Source organism: Mirounga angustirostris, unplaced genomic scaffold, assembly GCF_029215605.1.
Source record: "Mirounga angustirostris isolate CCGP_5_RB_7025 unplaced genomic scaffold, mMirAng1.0.hap1 SCAF_11, whole genome shotgun sequence".
Classification (NCBI taxonomy): Eukaryota; Metazoa; Chordata; class Mammalia; order Carnivora; family Phocidae; genus Mirounga; species Mirounga angustirostris.
In genome coordinates this window covers 44448455-44461299 of record NW_026991719.1, presented here as the reverse complement: position 1 = coordinate 44461299, position 12845 = coordinate 44448455, and the positions used below count along the sequence as shown (strand labels likewise).

General features: G+C 52.7%; 1 protein-coding gene across 1 annotated transcript; it reads left to right on the top strand.

Moving 5' to 3' along the window:
* Positions 1-11476: 11476 nt before the first annotated feature.
* LOC135361929 (protein FAM156A/FAM156B-like) lies at positions 11477-12814 on the top strand. The gene has a single exon (XM_064574075.1). The coding sequence runs from the start codon at positions 11477-11479 to the stop codon at positions 12116-12118; it is 642 nt and encodes a 213-aa protein (XP_064430145.1). The 3' UTR covers positions 12119-12814.
* The last annotated feature ends 31 nt before the right edge of the window (positions 12815-12845 follow it).

Sequence of the window (12845 nt, the reverse complement as noted above, 5' to 3'; positions counted from 1 at the left end):
TCGCTCCTTCTTTCCCGGGATCAGGTTCGCGTCATCCCGCCGCCGGCGCACCCCCTCGGTTCCTCCGCGCAGCGCGGTGAAGCGCGCCTCCAAAAATAGAAGGGTTAAGACCACCGAGAGGAGAAGACCTCCCGGCTTCCTAGAGAGGCGGGGCTCCGTGACAGCCGTGACGTCCTAGGGATGGGACCCTGTGCCCAAGCCGGGTGCTTTTTAGCCTTCCTCGGGCTGGACGGGGCCGGGAGGCAGACGGGAACGTCCGTGGGCTTCGGCGTGGGAGCGTGGGACGCGCGACGTAGGCACCCGGCGAGTTGGGAAGGTTGAGCCCGCCCCCACGGCGGCGCAGCAGAGGGCACGGGACGAACGCTTCGTGAGGCCGCAGTGAGAGTTTCCGGGCGCTGCGGGTGACGTCACAGACGGTGCACCTGGTGCTGAGCCGGGTGGGGTGGGAAGGGAGGGGCTTCTCCGCGACGGCCTGGTTACGTCCCTCGCAGAGCGCACGCGTGAGAAGTACCTGTTAATAATTTTTGTTTTCTTACTAGGAGTTTTTGCATAGGCTCTACATACACGCTAGGAAAGGCAAAAGCAAAACTAGTAGAGAGCTTGTCTATTCAAGCTCTTGCAATCCGGAGAGCACCGGGATCTGAGGATCAGAGTGTCTCTCGACAGGGTGGTTTTGCCTTTTGTTCATAGGGATGCGTAGACACGTTATAGTGCGGAGATTTAAGGTAGGGGTGTTTCTGCATCCAGGATTAGTCTCAGTCAGCCGGACACGAAATGTTTCTCTCTGTGTCTAGCTAGTTTCAGGAGGACTGACTTTTAACCTCGGTGGCTGTTCCTGAGACAGCAGGGAGCTGGGGGGACTGTGTCTGGCCCTTCAGCCAAAGGAGGAAGGTCTGTGTTTGGCCTTGTCGCAGGTAAACCCAAGAGTCCCCCGAGAGGCTGATGGCAGGTATGACAAAGAGTGAACAGCAAGCCTTCCCAAAGTTATAAGGGGATGAGTGGTCCTTTGGGGTAAGCCATTTCTGGAGCGGGAAAGCCTGTAGAGATTACTTTCCTGTGGCTTTTTTCAGGGCTCAGGTGAAGTTCAGCGTTGTCTGCAGGGTAAAAATGTGCCTGGCCTCTTCTGTGCCTGTCCAAGCGGATATCCAGACAAGCAGAGATTCTCTTTTTAGCTGTGGAAGTAATTGATACTTGACGAGCACTTTATGGTTTTTAAAAGGTACTATTCTCCTGATCTAAATGGCAGGCGAGAATTCTACCACTGAACCACCAATGCTCTCCTGATCTAAATGAAGGAAGCAAAAGTGGGTCATTATCCCAGAGTAAGGTCATCGTCCTCATCTTACAAGTGGGGAAACTGACCACAGAGAGGTGAAGTCACCCGCCCAAAGGCACACAGGGAATAAGTGGTGGGGCCCTGATTTCAGATCTTGGTATGGATGGCTTCATCACCCGTCGGCTGTGCAGGAACACAGTGTTGGTTTCCAGATCCACACATCTGGCTCTGTCCTCCCCGAAGCTACACACCTCCTGAGACAACTGACAGGCCCACAGACACATTGCACTCAACAAGTGCTAGCCACTCTGTGAGACGCTGGAGATGACTTTCCAGGGAAGAGAAGTGTTGGAGAAAGTAGGTCCCAAAGGCTCACCACCATCCCTGAGGGATGAGGGAGTGAGGCTACAGGAGGAAGACTGGAGGGCCTGAAGGGGGGCTGTGTCTCTGAGAGACAGGCTGATGGGCTGACCTATGGCACACCTGTGTTAAACACATTGCTTTGAATTCATATTTTTTCTTTTGGCACTGCCAATGCGTGCTGCATGTTGAAAACACAAAAGGCAGTTAGGTAAAGCCAAGCACTATGTGGATAAGTAGAGAGACTCCCATTTTACCTAGGGAGTGCCTGACTGTCGAACAGCACTGTGCTGTGCAAAGGGAGAGCGTTATCCTAGACTAAGTGAAACAGAAATTAGGTATTTTTCCTCATTTTTAGTATCCTTCATTCCAGGTGAGGCATCTCAGGCACAGAGAGGCTGGGTCAGCTCCCTCGAGTCGCTGAGGTAACTAGGTGGTTGAGGCAGAGAATACTCGACGCGTCCCAAACTGACCACGCCCACCCCCCCACTCCCCATACATCACGACGCGTCCCAAACTGACCACGCCCACCCCCCACTCCCCATACATCTGCATCTGCTCCGGTGTTGCCTAACTCAGTGAGAAGCAACCTTCTATTCTACCCAGCTGCTTAGGCCAGCGATCCTTCCAGCCATCCTTCCTCGGGCGCCTGGGTGGCTCAGTCAGTTAAGCGCCGCCGTCGGCCCAGGTCATGATCCCAGGGTCCTGGGATGGAGTCCCGCGTCGGGCTCTCTGCTCAGCGGGGATTCTGCTTCTCCCTCTACCCTTCCCTCTGCTCGTGATCTCACTCTCGCGCGCGCGCTCTCTCTCTCAAATAAATAAATAAAATCTTTTAAAAAAAGAAGCCATCCTTCCTTGCTGCCTCGCTCACCACCCCCTCAGTCACCAAGGCCGGCCAGTCCAACCTCCTCCGTCCTTCTGAATAAGCTCTTGACACTTCGTCCATCACTAGGGTTAGTTCCCTAGGCCAGATGACCCTCGTCTCTGCTTGATAATCACCACCAATCTTGGCCCTTGGCCACAAATGTTTTCATCCCACTGCCTGACGGACTGTTCTTAAATCCTAACCTGGTCTCGTCTACCCTGCTCAAAACTCGGCAGGGGCTTTCTGCTGTCCTTAAAATAACGTCCAGCCTCTTGGACTAGGCACAGCAGGCCTCGCCTACCCGCAACTGCCTCATCTTCAGCACACCGCCTCCTGCCCTACGCCCACGCCACATTCCAGCCCCCTTCCACCTCTTTCTGTTCAGTAGATGGCCAGTGGACCCAGACACACTCTCTTCTCCCTGCCTCTCATTTCCCCAGCCCCACGCATTGCCATCCCCTGTAGGTCGAGGATTCACTTCATTTGCCTGATTCCTACCTATGTTCAGCTGTCAGGTTCAGTAGAGAGCAATTTCCATTTAACCTGAGGAGTACCTGGGTGAGAAGGCACTGTTCACAGAACTTTGTACTGAAAAGAAGTGATGGAGATTTCATTATAAATTCCGCCAAGTGGACAGATGTTTTACTCTGGTTCACAGTGAGCTAATTGGAAATGCAATCTGACCGCAGAGTTTTTCTGGAAAAGGCTTCCTTGCTTAGAATAGGATTACACTCGGCAAAGATCTCACCTCATTTTACATGGAGCCTTGGATCCATTTGAACTCGGGGTTTGGAATGTGGCACAAATTTTCCTAATGTGAAGGGGTCCTGCCTTCCACTGAGGAGGGATAAGCAGAAACATGGAAAGAATATGTTACTTTAGGGCACCTGTGACTCAGGAAATTAAGCAGGCCTTCAACCCCACCCCCCCCGCCCCCCCGGACTTTGTTTTAATGAGCTCACTTTTCACCGTAAGTTGCAGTCTGGGTTTTCCGTTAGGACAAGAGAAAGTATACTAAGTGGTGTTCCCTTTACAAGGGGTTTGACTAATTAGTCCCTGTGGCCCTCGAGGTGGCAAGGATCAGCTGCCTGCCCCTATGGGAACCCTCCAAGGGAATCTGACAGTGCCTCCGTATGACTCCCTAGGGGCCCCCACCAGGTGCCAGCAAGCCCTGGAGGAAACTATGTCGGTTCCTCCAGCATCCAGTGGAGAGTGTGAACCCACTGCTGGTTCTCCCTGCCCATAGGCTAGCCTCAACCGTGGGGGTTACCCTCATTCGCTACAACCCCTCTAGGAACAGCACAGCTCGGTGTGAAACGAAGTGTGTGCCTTGGACGAGGGAAAGGATGGAACCACCAGTCCAACCACCACCGCCCCAACCCCCAACCCTGGCCAGAGGGTGGGACCAGACTCCCAGGGGCCTGGCATACCGCGCTCCGTTGCTGACGTGTCCCTAACACAGGGCACAGTGTGATTGCCTTTTTCTGCAGCCTAGCTCTTGAGGAGCTAAGGTGTGCGTGGTATACACGGTTTGATTACCCAAAGGCTCAGGTGGGTCTCAAAGCCCAACGTCTGTAGACAGGGAAGCAAACGGAAAGGGGTTGTTAGGTGGCTGACACAGGAGAGGGAGGACCTGGGAATCCCGCCTCCCATTTTGCCCGACTCCAAAGCCAGTCTTTGCGCTCACAGTGACACACCTGGATTGTGTTTCAGTTGCTGAAATGCAGATACCGTTCGACGATTGCATGGTCATCATGGTCCCAACTCCATGTCCCACCTTGAAACGCAGGTACCCTGCAGGGTAAAGCAACCCCGAAAGGTCCTAAGACTCTGCATCTGCCCTCTGAGGAGCGGCCCCGAAGCAACAGCCCCGGAGTCCCTTGGCGTGGAAGGCTTGCCTCAGAGCCAGCCGCCAAGCAGGACTTCAGCTTCCAGGGTGCCCCGTCCAGAGGTCCCTTGCCATATTACAGAGACTTTCGCAGTCCACCCCACCCCCCAAACTAGGTCTGCACCAGGCTCACTCTATTCACCGGCGATTATGAATTGAGAGGCAAGCAGAGGCCGACCAAGTGCTTTTAGTGGCTGCGTCACAGCCGTGGGGCTGGCCAAACGGCAGTGGTGCTTGGAGCTCGGTGGACCGGGGACGGAAATCTGGCTCTCCCTGTGGGGATCTCTCGGTTCCTCAGCTTGCAGGTCTGTAAAATGTGGGTGATCAAGAGTGCCTACCTCATCAGGCTCCCCACCCCTGAGAAGTGTGTCCTGACCAAACACACACACGGACGCTTAGGTAGGGGTAAGATGCCCTCCTCTGTGTTCCTAAGGTCCCGTGACTTAAATTCCGCCATCGCTCTTCTCACGCGACATGTGGTCATCTGCTGGCCGACTGCAGCCTAAATCATCCCTGCATCCCCCAACCATGTCCAGGAAACTGACGCATGGTATTCAGGTGGTGCTGAGGACATGTTTCTTCAATGAAGGAAGGACCCTGACCCAAGGTGTCGTTATGACTTCATCACAAAGGGTAGCTAGTGTACCAGCTGTTTCTGGAATACAAATGGAGGAAACGGGACACCTCTGTGCTCAAGATTCTCTTTGGGAGGAGGAGGAAGGTTGCATCTTTTGTGCCATCTCCGATTGCAGATACTTAAAACAAACAAACAAACAAACAAAACGAGGCTGTAACGATATTTTAATTGCGTGGGACATTCTGTCGCCCCATCAGCCACAGTTCTGGTCTCGCGGTGGAACTTGGATCAAGATCTTTGGAGCACCAGTCAGCTCAGAGAATGTTTTCCAAGTACCAAGTGGCCGGTGCACATAGCAGGTGCCCACAGTGATCTGTCCAACAGGTGGACTGTTGCGTGAATTCGGGCTCTAATTAAGGTGTGATGCTATGGCTAGAGCACAAATGCCCTTGGGGACGGGGACGTGGGCACCCAGGTGGAGGGTGTGTTGGTCCAGGTGAGTGCTGTGAGCCTCCCAAGGAGGCGCTCCTCCTCACTGTCCTTCCAGCGCTTTGCCCAAACCTGCGTCTTCTCTGAATGGTTGCATGGTCTTCTCCGTGTCCCTCCTCTGCCTACCTTATGGCCTGATACAGGCTGTCACTCAGCATCTGTGATCCGTGGGTATCCTTCGTGGTCCAGCTGACTGAGTAGAAGCTTACTCGCCCAGCCAGATCCAGGGCCCGTCACCCTCTGCTGTCCCCGCTTGCTGTGAGGCTCTCACTCCCTGCCCCTTCCCCGGTGGCTCCAACCTCCCGGCAGGATCTGCACTGTGTCCAGCAGCCTCTGCTTCAGACACTTCTTCCCGAGGGTGCCCCCTTGTCTGGAAAGTCCTGACCCCAGATAGCTGCCTCTCAGACTCCTCTCCCTGTTCACGTCATTGGTGAAAGGGCACCTCCTCGAGAAGCCCGAACTCACTCCCTTGGGGTTACTTTTCTAGGCTAGGCTTTGGGGCTTACAGAGAATCCAGAGAGGCGTTGCCACCAAGGGTGCATACCTCCGGAGTCAGGACGCGCCTGGGCTGCAGTTCTGTCTCTTACTGGAGGTGAGCTTCTGTGATGTCACTTACCCTCCCCGCACAGGCATTTGCTCCTTTGGGACCCGAAAACAGGGATTGTGCAGGGCTGATACACCAAACGAGATGCTTAGAAAGGGCCTCACATTCTCCTTTATTCCATTCGGTAGATAGTTGTGAATGCCCACTGGGGTTGAGGCTCTGATGGGTGAACAAGTCAAAGTGCCCGGCCTCTGTCAGCTCCTGGGCTGGTTAGCGAGTGAGACAAATAGTCCGCCTCTGACAGCTGGTGGGGTTGGGGCTGGGCTAGGGGAAACGCAGGGTCTGTGGAAGTCCAGAGGAAGGGCCGCTGTCCAGGGTGAAGGAAAGAGGGCGAAGAAGGCTTGCTCTTAGAAACGCTGCCTGAGTCCCCAGAGGTGAGTAAGAGGCGAAGGGCTTCCTCAGAGCCGTTACATTCCCAAACCTTGCGTGCAGGACAGATGTGGCGTCACGTTCCAGGCCCTCCTGACTGACTGAGGGATGGGGGTGTGAGCCCGTGCTTTACGGCGAGAAAGCAAGAGACCGTTTGCTGGAAGGCTTCTGGGAAACTTCCTTGTTCATAGGAAAGATACAGGACTCGAAAGTCTCTTTCTGCCCCGGACATTGCCGTATCTGGCTGTTGGTCCTGGAACGTGTGTTCCAGAAAAGGCCAGATCAGAGCTAGAAAGAACCCACGTCCCTGACGGCATCACTGGATCCCCGAGTGTGTCCCCGCCTGCGCCCACCCTTCCTTCTGATTTCGTTTGTGTGATTGTGAGTTACCTTTGTGCCCAGGCCTGTTTGCGGAGGGGTCTCCTCCTTAACTCAGCACAAAGCTGACTTCCTGATCTGGTGGGTATCGTGGGGTCTGGTTCTCTGTTGCTTTGTGGGAGCCATGCCCTCTAATGGCTAAGGACACAGACTCTGATCCTAGACACCCTTCCCTCCAACGCAGTTCTGCCACTTGCTGTCATGTCCTCTGGAGAAATTGACTTGGCCCTGTGTGCCTCACTCTCCTCGCCTGTGAAATGGGTTTACTATTCTTCCTAATGACATCACCAAACAGAGAGGGTTGCGTTTCTGAGTGTATAATGAGGTAATGCAAGGATGGTTCGCAGAATTGTGCCTGGCACGTTCCCTGTCCTTGCAACCACTGAGGCTGCCCCCGGGTAGGTGGCAGGTCACACCTCACATTGATGAGCCACAGCCAAGACCATGAAGACGGCATCCGACGTGTCCGTTCAGCCCCAGAGACTCTCTTGCTGTGCCACTCTCTTCTCATCCTTTGCGTCACGCACGGATGACCCTCACCAGAAGGCTGGCTTCCCCGCTGTGGGTGTCCCACCTGGGGGAACACAAATACACGTCATCTTCCATCGTGTGCCTGAATTCCAGTCACTCCAGTTCTGTCCTCGGACAGCTAGGGGCTGCTTCTGGTGCGGGGGCTGGGGGGGGTTGCAGGGCAGGTAACGGAGCACGTGACAGTCCGTTACTGCCACATGGCATCGGAAGCTCTCTGTGTCCCGGTGCCTGCCTTTATCTCCAGACTCCCCTCCCTGCCACCCCAGCATTCGGTTGACACTCTCGCCGGATTCCAGGGCAGACCCTGCCATTCAGTCTCTCTCTCTCCTACAGCCTCAAATTCCTCCTGGTGAAAGGGCAGTCACTCTGCCTCCCCGAGGTTTGTTGGGAGACCTGCAGGAGACGACAGATGTGAAACACGGAGCTGACATTACCTGGCCCGTGGAAGGCACAGAGTGAGCAGTGGCATCATCTGTCCCCCTTCTTTAATCCACAGCAGCTGGCCTGCAAATGGCACGATCTCCTTCTCTCGTGTCCCATTGTGTACACGTGCCACACTTCCTTTATCCCCTCCTCTGTTGACTGACAGTTCGGTGGTTTCCATTATCCTGGCTCGGCGGGTGAAAGCTGCAGGAGAAATACGGGAGTGCGGACAGCTCTTTGAGATGCCGATTTCAGTTCTTTCGGACGTAGACCCAGGGGTGGGATTGCTGGGTCATATGGTAGGTTTTTTGGTTTTTAGTTTTTGTTGTTTTGGAGGGGGGCACCCCGATATGAGCAAGAACCTATGACAGTTGTAGTTTTAACTTTCTGAGGAACCTCCGTAGTGCTTTCCGTTGTGGCTGCGCCAGGTTGCGTCCCACCGCCAGGGCACGAGGGTTCCCGTGTTCCGCATGCCCAGCGACACTTGGGACCCGCTGTGTTTGGTAGTTGCTCTGACGAGAAGCTTCCTCACCGCGTGCGGCCCGATAGCTCATTGTGATGTTGACTGGCCTTTCCCTGCTGATTAGGGATGTGGAGCCACTTTCCATATGCCCTTTGGCCATTTGTATGGCTTCTTTGGAGAAATGTCTATTCGAATCCGTTGCCCATTTTTACATTGGGTTGTTTGTTTTCTTGCTATCGGGTTAGGAAAGTTTGTTATACGTAGTGAAAATCAACTCCTTGTCAGATACGTGGTTTGCAAATGTTTTTGCCCATTTTGCAGATTGCCTTTGCGCCTTGTTGGCGGTTTCCTTTTCTGTGCTGAAGCTTTTAAGTCTGATGTAGTCGCACTTGTCTATTTTTGCTTTCCTTGCCTGTGCCGTGGGTGTTGATGCCACGAGATCTTTGCCAAGACCAATGTCATGCAGCTTTACTCTACGTTTTCTTTCAGGAGTTTCACAGTATCGGGTCTTTTATTGAATCTTCAATCCCCTTTGGGTTGATTGTCGTGTGTGGTGTAACAGAGGGTCCGGTGTCATCCTTCTGCACGTGGGCATCCGGTTTTCCCAGCGCCATTTGTCAAAGAGAGTGTCCTTTCCCCGCCGGGTATTATTGGCATCCTCGTCAAGATCAGTTGACGGTACATGCCTTGGGTTTATTTCTGGGTTCTGTTCTGTTCCATTGGTCTGTGTCTGTCTTTCCGCCAGTACCATACTGATCTCCTTACTGTAGCCTTGGACTGTGTTTTGAAATGAAGGACTTGGGTACCTCCAGCTGTGTTCTTCCTCAAGGTGGCCTTGGCTGTTCTGGGTCCTGTGTTGTTCCAGATGCATTTTAGGATTGTTTTTCTGTTACTGAGAGGTGCCGTTGGGATTTTGATAGGCATAGCACTGAGTCTTTCATTTTTCTTTGTAATCAGATGACGTTGCTTAATCAGTTATATGCTAAATCTGAGGATTGCCTTAGTTGGTTTTCAGTTACTGAACCACCCTTGCTTTCCTGGACTAACCCACTTGATCATGGTGTGTTTTCTCTGAATGGATTGCTGGATTCCACTGCTGGTATTTTGGTGGGGAATTTTGTGCTTGTGCTAAGAAAGAACATTGGTCAGTGGTTTTCTTTTCTTAGTATCAGTGAAATGCTAGCCTCCTAAATCACTTGCAAGTGTTTCCTCCACTTAGTTTTCTGGAGGAAATTGTGTAGAATATCTGCGTGTGTCTGTTTCTCCTGTCGATATTTGGTAGAATTCACTGGCGATACCATCTGGGATTGTCGTCAGAGGTTTTAAACAACTGAGTCCGTTTCTGTAAATGATACTGAACTGTGCGTGTTATTTCGCCTTGGGTAAGTGTTGATGGTTGATGGGTTTCGGGTAGTCAATCCATTTCCTAGCTGTTGCATTTATATATGTAGATTTGAACGTAATATTGCCGCCTAGTTTCTTTCATATTTGCTGGGTCTCTAGCAAAATCTCCTCTTTCATCCCTGCTATTGGTAACTTATTTCTCCCTCCCTAAATCGCCACCTCTGATAACCACAAATCTGATTATCTTTTCACACCCGGAGCCGAAACCAAGAGTCAGACGCTCAACCAACTGCACCACCCGGGCGCCCCGCGACGTCTTTATTCTCCACATCCCAGCGAGCATTTTTATCTCTGGTCTTTTTGATGCTAGCCATTCTAACAGGTGTGAGGTGATGCCTCATTGTGGTTTCGATTCGCATTTCTCCGATGATTAGCGGTTTGGAGCTGCTTTGCATGTCCCTGTTGGCCATTTGTACGTCTCCTTTAGAAAACGCTCTAAGCACAGCCTTTATCCGTCTTTAAATTGGACGACTAGCCCTTTTGCTGTGGAGTTGTATGAGTTCTTTCTATATTTTGGATATGAACCCCTTGACGGATACACGGTTTGCACGTGCTTTTTCCCATCCTATAAGTTGTCTTGTCACCTCGGTGGTGGTTTCTTTGGTGTGCAGCAGCTGTTTAGTTACATGTAACCCCACTTGTTTCTTTTTGATTTTGTTGCCTGCGCTTCGGGGGTCATATCCAGGAATTTGCGGCCAAGACCCAGTGTCAAGGAGCTTTTCTGTCATGTAGCCTTCCAGCAGTTTTATGGTTTCCGGCCTTACACTGAAGTCTCTAATCGACTCCAAGTACATTTTTGTGTGTATAAGCCAGGCGTCCAGCTTTCTTCTTTGACGTGTGACTATCCCATTCTCCCAGCACCATTTATTGAAGACACTGTCTTTTCTCCGCTGCGTGTTCTTGATTCCTATGTCAAATATTGGTTGACGGTATATGCATGGGGTCATCTCTGGGCTCTCGATTCTGTCCCGTCGGTCTGTGTGTCGGTTTTTATGCCAGTGCCACACTGTTCTGATTTCCCTGGCTTTGTCGTATGGCTAGAAAGCAGGAAGTGGGATGTATCTTGCTCTGCTCTTCTGTTTTTCTTCTTTTCCTTCCTCAGTCCCGTGAGAGGTGTGTCGATTTTATGGGTCATTTCAGAGAAGCAACTCTTGATTTGAGTTCCTCTAATGTGTCTTGTTAGAAACGTCATTGATTTCTGTTCTTATGCGTTGGTAAATTCTTATTTATTCTTACGGGGAATTTTCAAATGATGTCCGTAGGCTTGAGTATCCTTTTTAAGGAGATGAAAGCCAGTGAAACTTGAAAAGAATGTGTCCCTCCCCATGGTGAAATGCTTAGATTTTAGCAAATGTCTGCTTTTCGAAAGTACATGAACACCTAGGAGGAGAGCGCAAGCCGGTCACGCATGGATTGTTCTTAAAGTGATGCTTGAGAACGGTTATAAAACGTCCGCAGGAATTACCGTGGTTGACTGCGGGACATCATTTTGCATGGCGGGTCACGTGGGTGGACGCGATAATGGCTGTCACTTCTGAGACCCTGGTTATATGCCGTCAGTGTTCTGAGCTCTTGGAACTGTATTATCTCATTGAGAGCACAGAACAGTCCCCGCGACTAGGGCTCATGGTCGTCCCCATCTCACAGATAGGAGACAGAGGCCCGGAAAGCTGAAGTCAGAGGAATAATAACGGGTTTTCTTTCTTCTTTTATCACCACGTGTTGCAGTCTGGGTTCTTCTGGCCGTGCCCGTCCCTCCGCCACCTTCCAGCTCTTTGAGAACCTTCATCTTCACCGTCCTGTCTAGACCCAAGGGCCGGGCGGAGCTGTGAGCACCGACGACGCCTCCATGGATCCAGTCCAGAAATGTAACTCAACACTGATTCCCGAATCTTCCCCGATGAGCTCTGAAGAGACCTCCCGGGAAGTCACAGCAGCCTCCCCTCCTTCCTTCTCAGAACTGCTTATGATGGGCCTCGGTGACCTCAAAACCAGTCCGGGCACCAGACACCCTGCCCCTCTGCCAGAGGGGCTGCTCCAGCAGCGGTACAGGGATGAGAAAACCCTCCAAGAGAGGCGGTGGGAAAGGGCAGCGTCCCCTCAGAGGAAGAGAACACTTCTGGGGCACGTGAGACGGCGACACCTCGATCACGTGGCACCTTACCGGGTCGAGAGGAAGGCCAGGGTCTCTTCCTCGGGGGATAGGGATCCGAACAGATTCCGATGTGAATGTCGATACTGCCAGAGCCATAGGCCCAGCGTGTCCGGGATGCCCACAGAGAGGAAAGGGGCCCCGCATCCTTCCTCCTGGGACACGCTGGTGCAGGGCCTCAGTGGCTTGACCCTCAGCCTGGGGACCAGCCGGCCCGGCCTTCTGCCCGAAGGGGTGCTCCAACAGCAGGAGAGAGAGGAGAAGCTCCAACTGGAGATGCAGCAGGAAAGCAAAAGAATGTTCCAGAGGCTCCTGAAGCAGTGGTTGAAAGAAAACTGAGGCTCTCGTCCTCACGTGACAGAGATCTGAACGGATTCAGACGTGGAGGCTGGTGTGGCCAGATCCTGAGCGTGGGGTCCTTTTGGGGACCGAACAGTAAGCAGTCAGAGAAGTCAGAGAAGGAGCAAAAGCAGCGTGAGGACTGGACACTCGGTCCGTGTGAGCGTGGAGCCAGTCCCGGGAAGGGCCTACCCTTTCCTGCCTGGAATTCCTGGGTCACCGTGGGGCTTTCTGTGGTTCACTGCGTACCAGAGGTCCTTAACTTCCGTGTTGCGGCTCCCATGATGCATGTTGTCACTTCCCCACCCCGGATGTCTGTCTCTCCTCCCCGCCTCGTCGTCGGTAAGATATAGGGTTTCTCTGTAGCATGAACGCCCTGGTGATGGCCATGTGCTTTCGTGCCGTGTCACTGACCGCCTCCCAGAAGCAGCACTAGGTCTGCTGGGATGCCCGTGCGCTCAACTGAGCCCCACTTCCGAGAACCTGACGCTAAATCGAGAATCTGGCGGAAAGGGACGTGGAACTGGAACGTGGGCGTTCACCGTGGTGTTCTCTGTGTAAGCCGTTATGAATACGCTGAGCTAAACGTAGGTCAACGCTTCCCTGCTTCGTGGCATTGATGGTATTCCCCTTGGCGGAATTGCTGGTGGGTTGCCTCGTCATGCGTACCAAATAAATCTGCGTATGAAAGGAAAATAGCTTTTGAGTTCTGGTTTCTTGATCCCTG

Excerpts from the sequence above, each read along its gene's own strand:
- LOC135361929 (XM_064574075.1), top strand. The coding sequence starts at position 11,477 with ATGGATCCAGTCCAGAAATGTAACTCAACACTGATTCCCGAATCTTCC.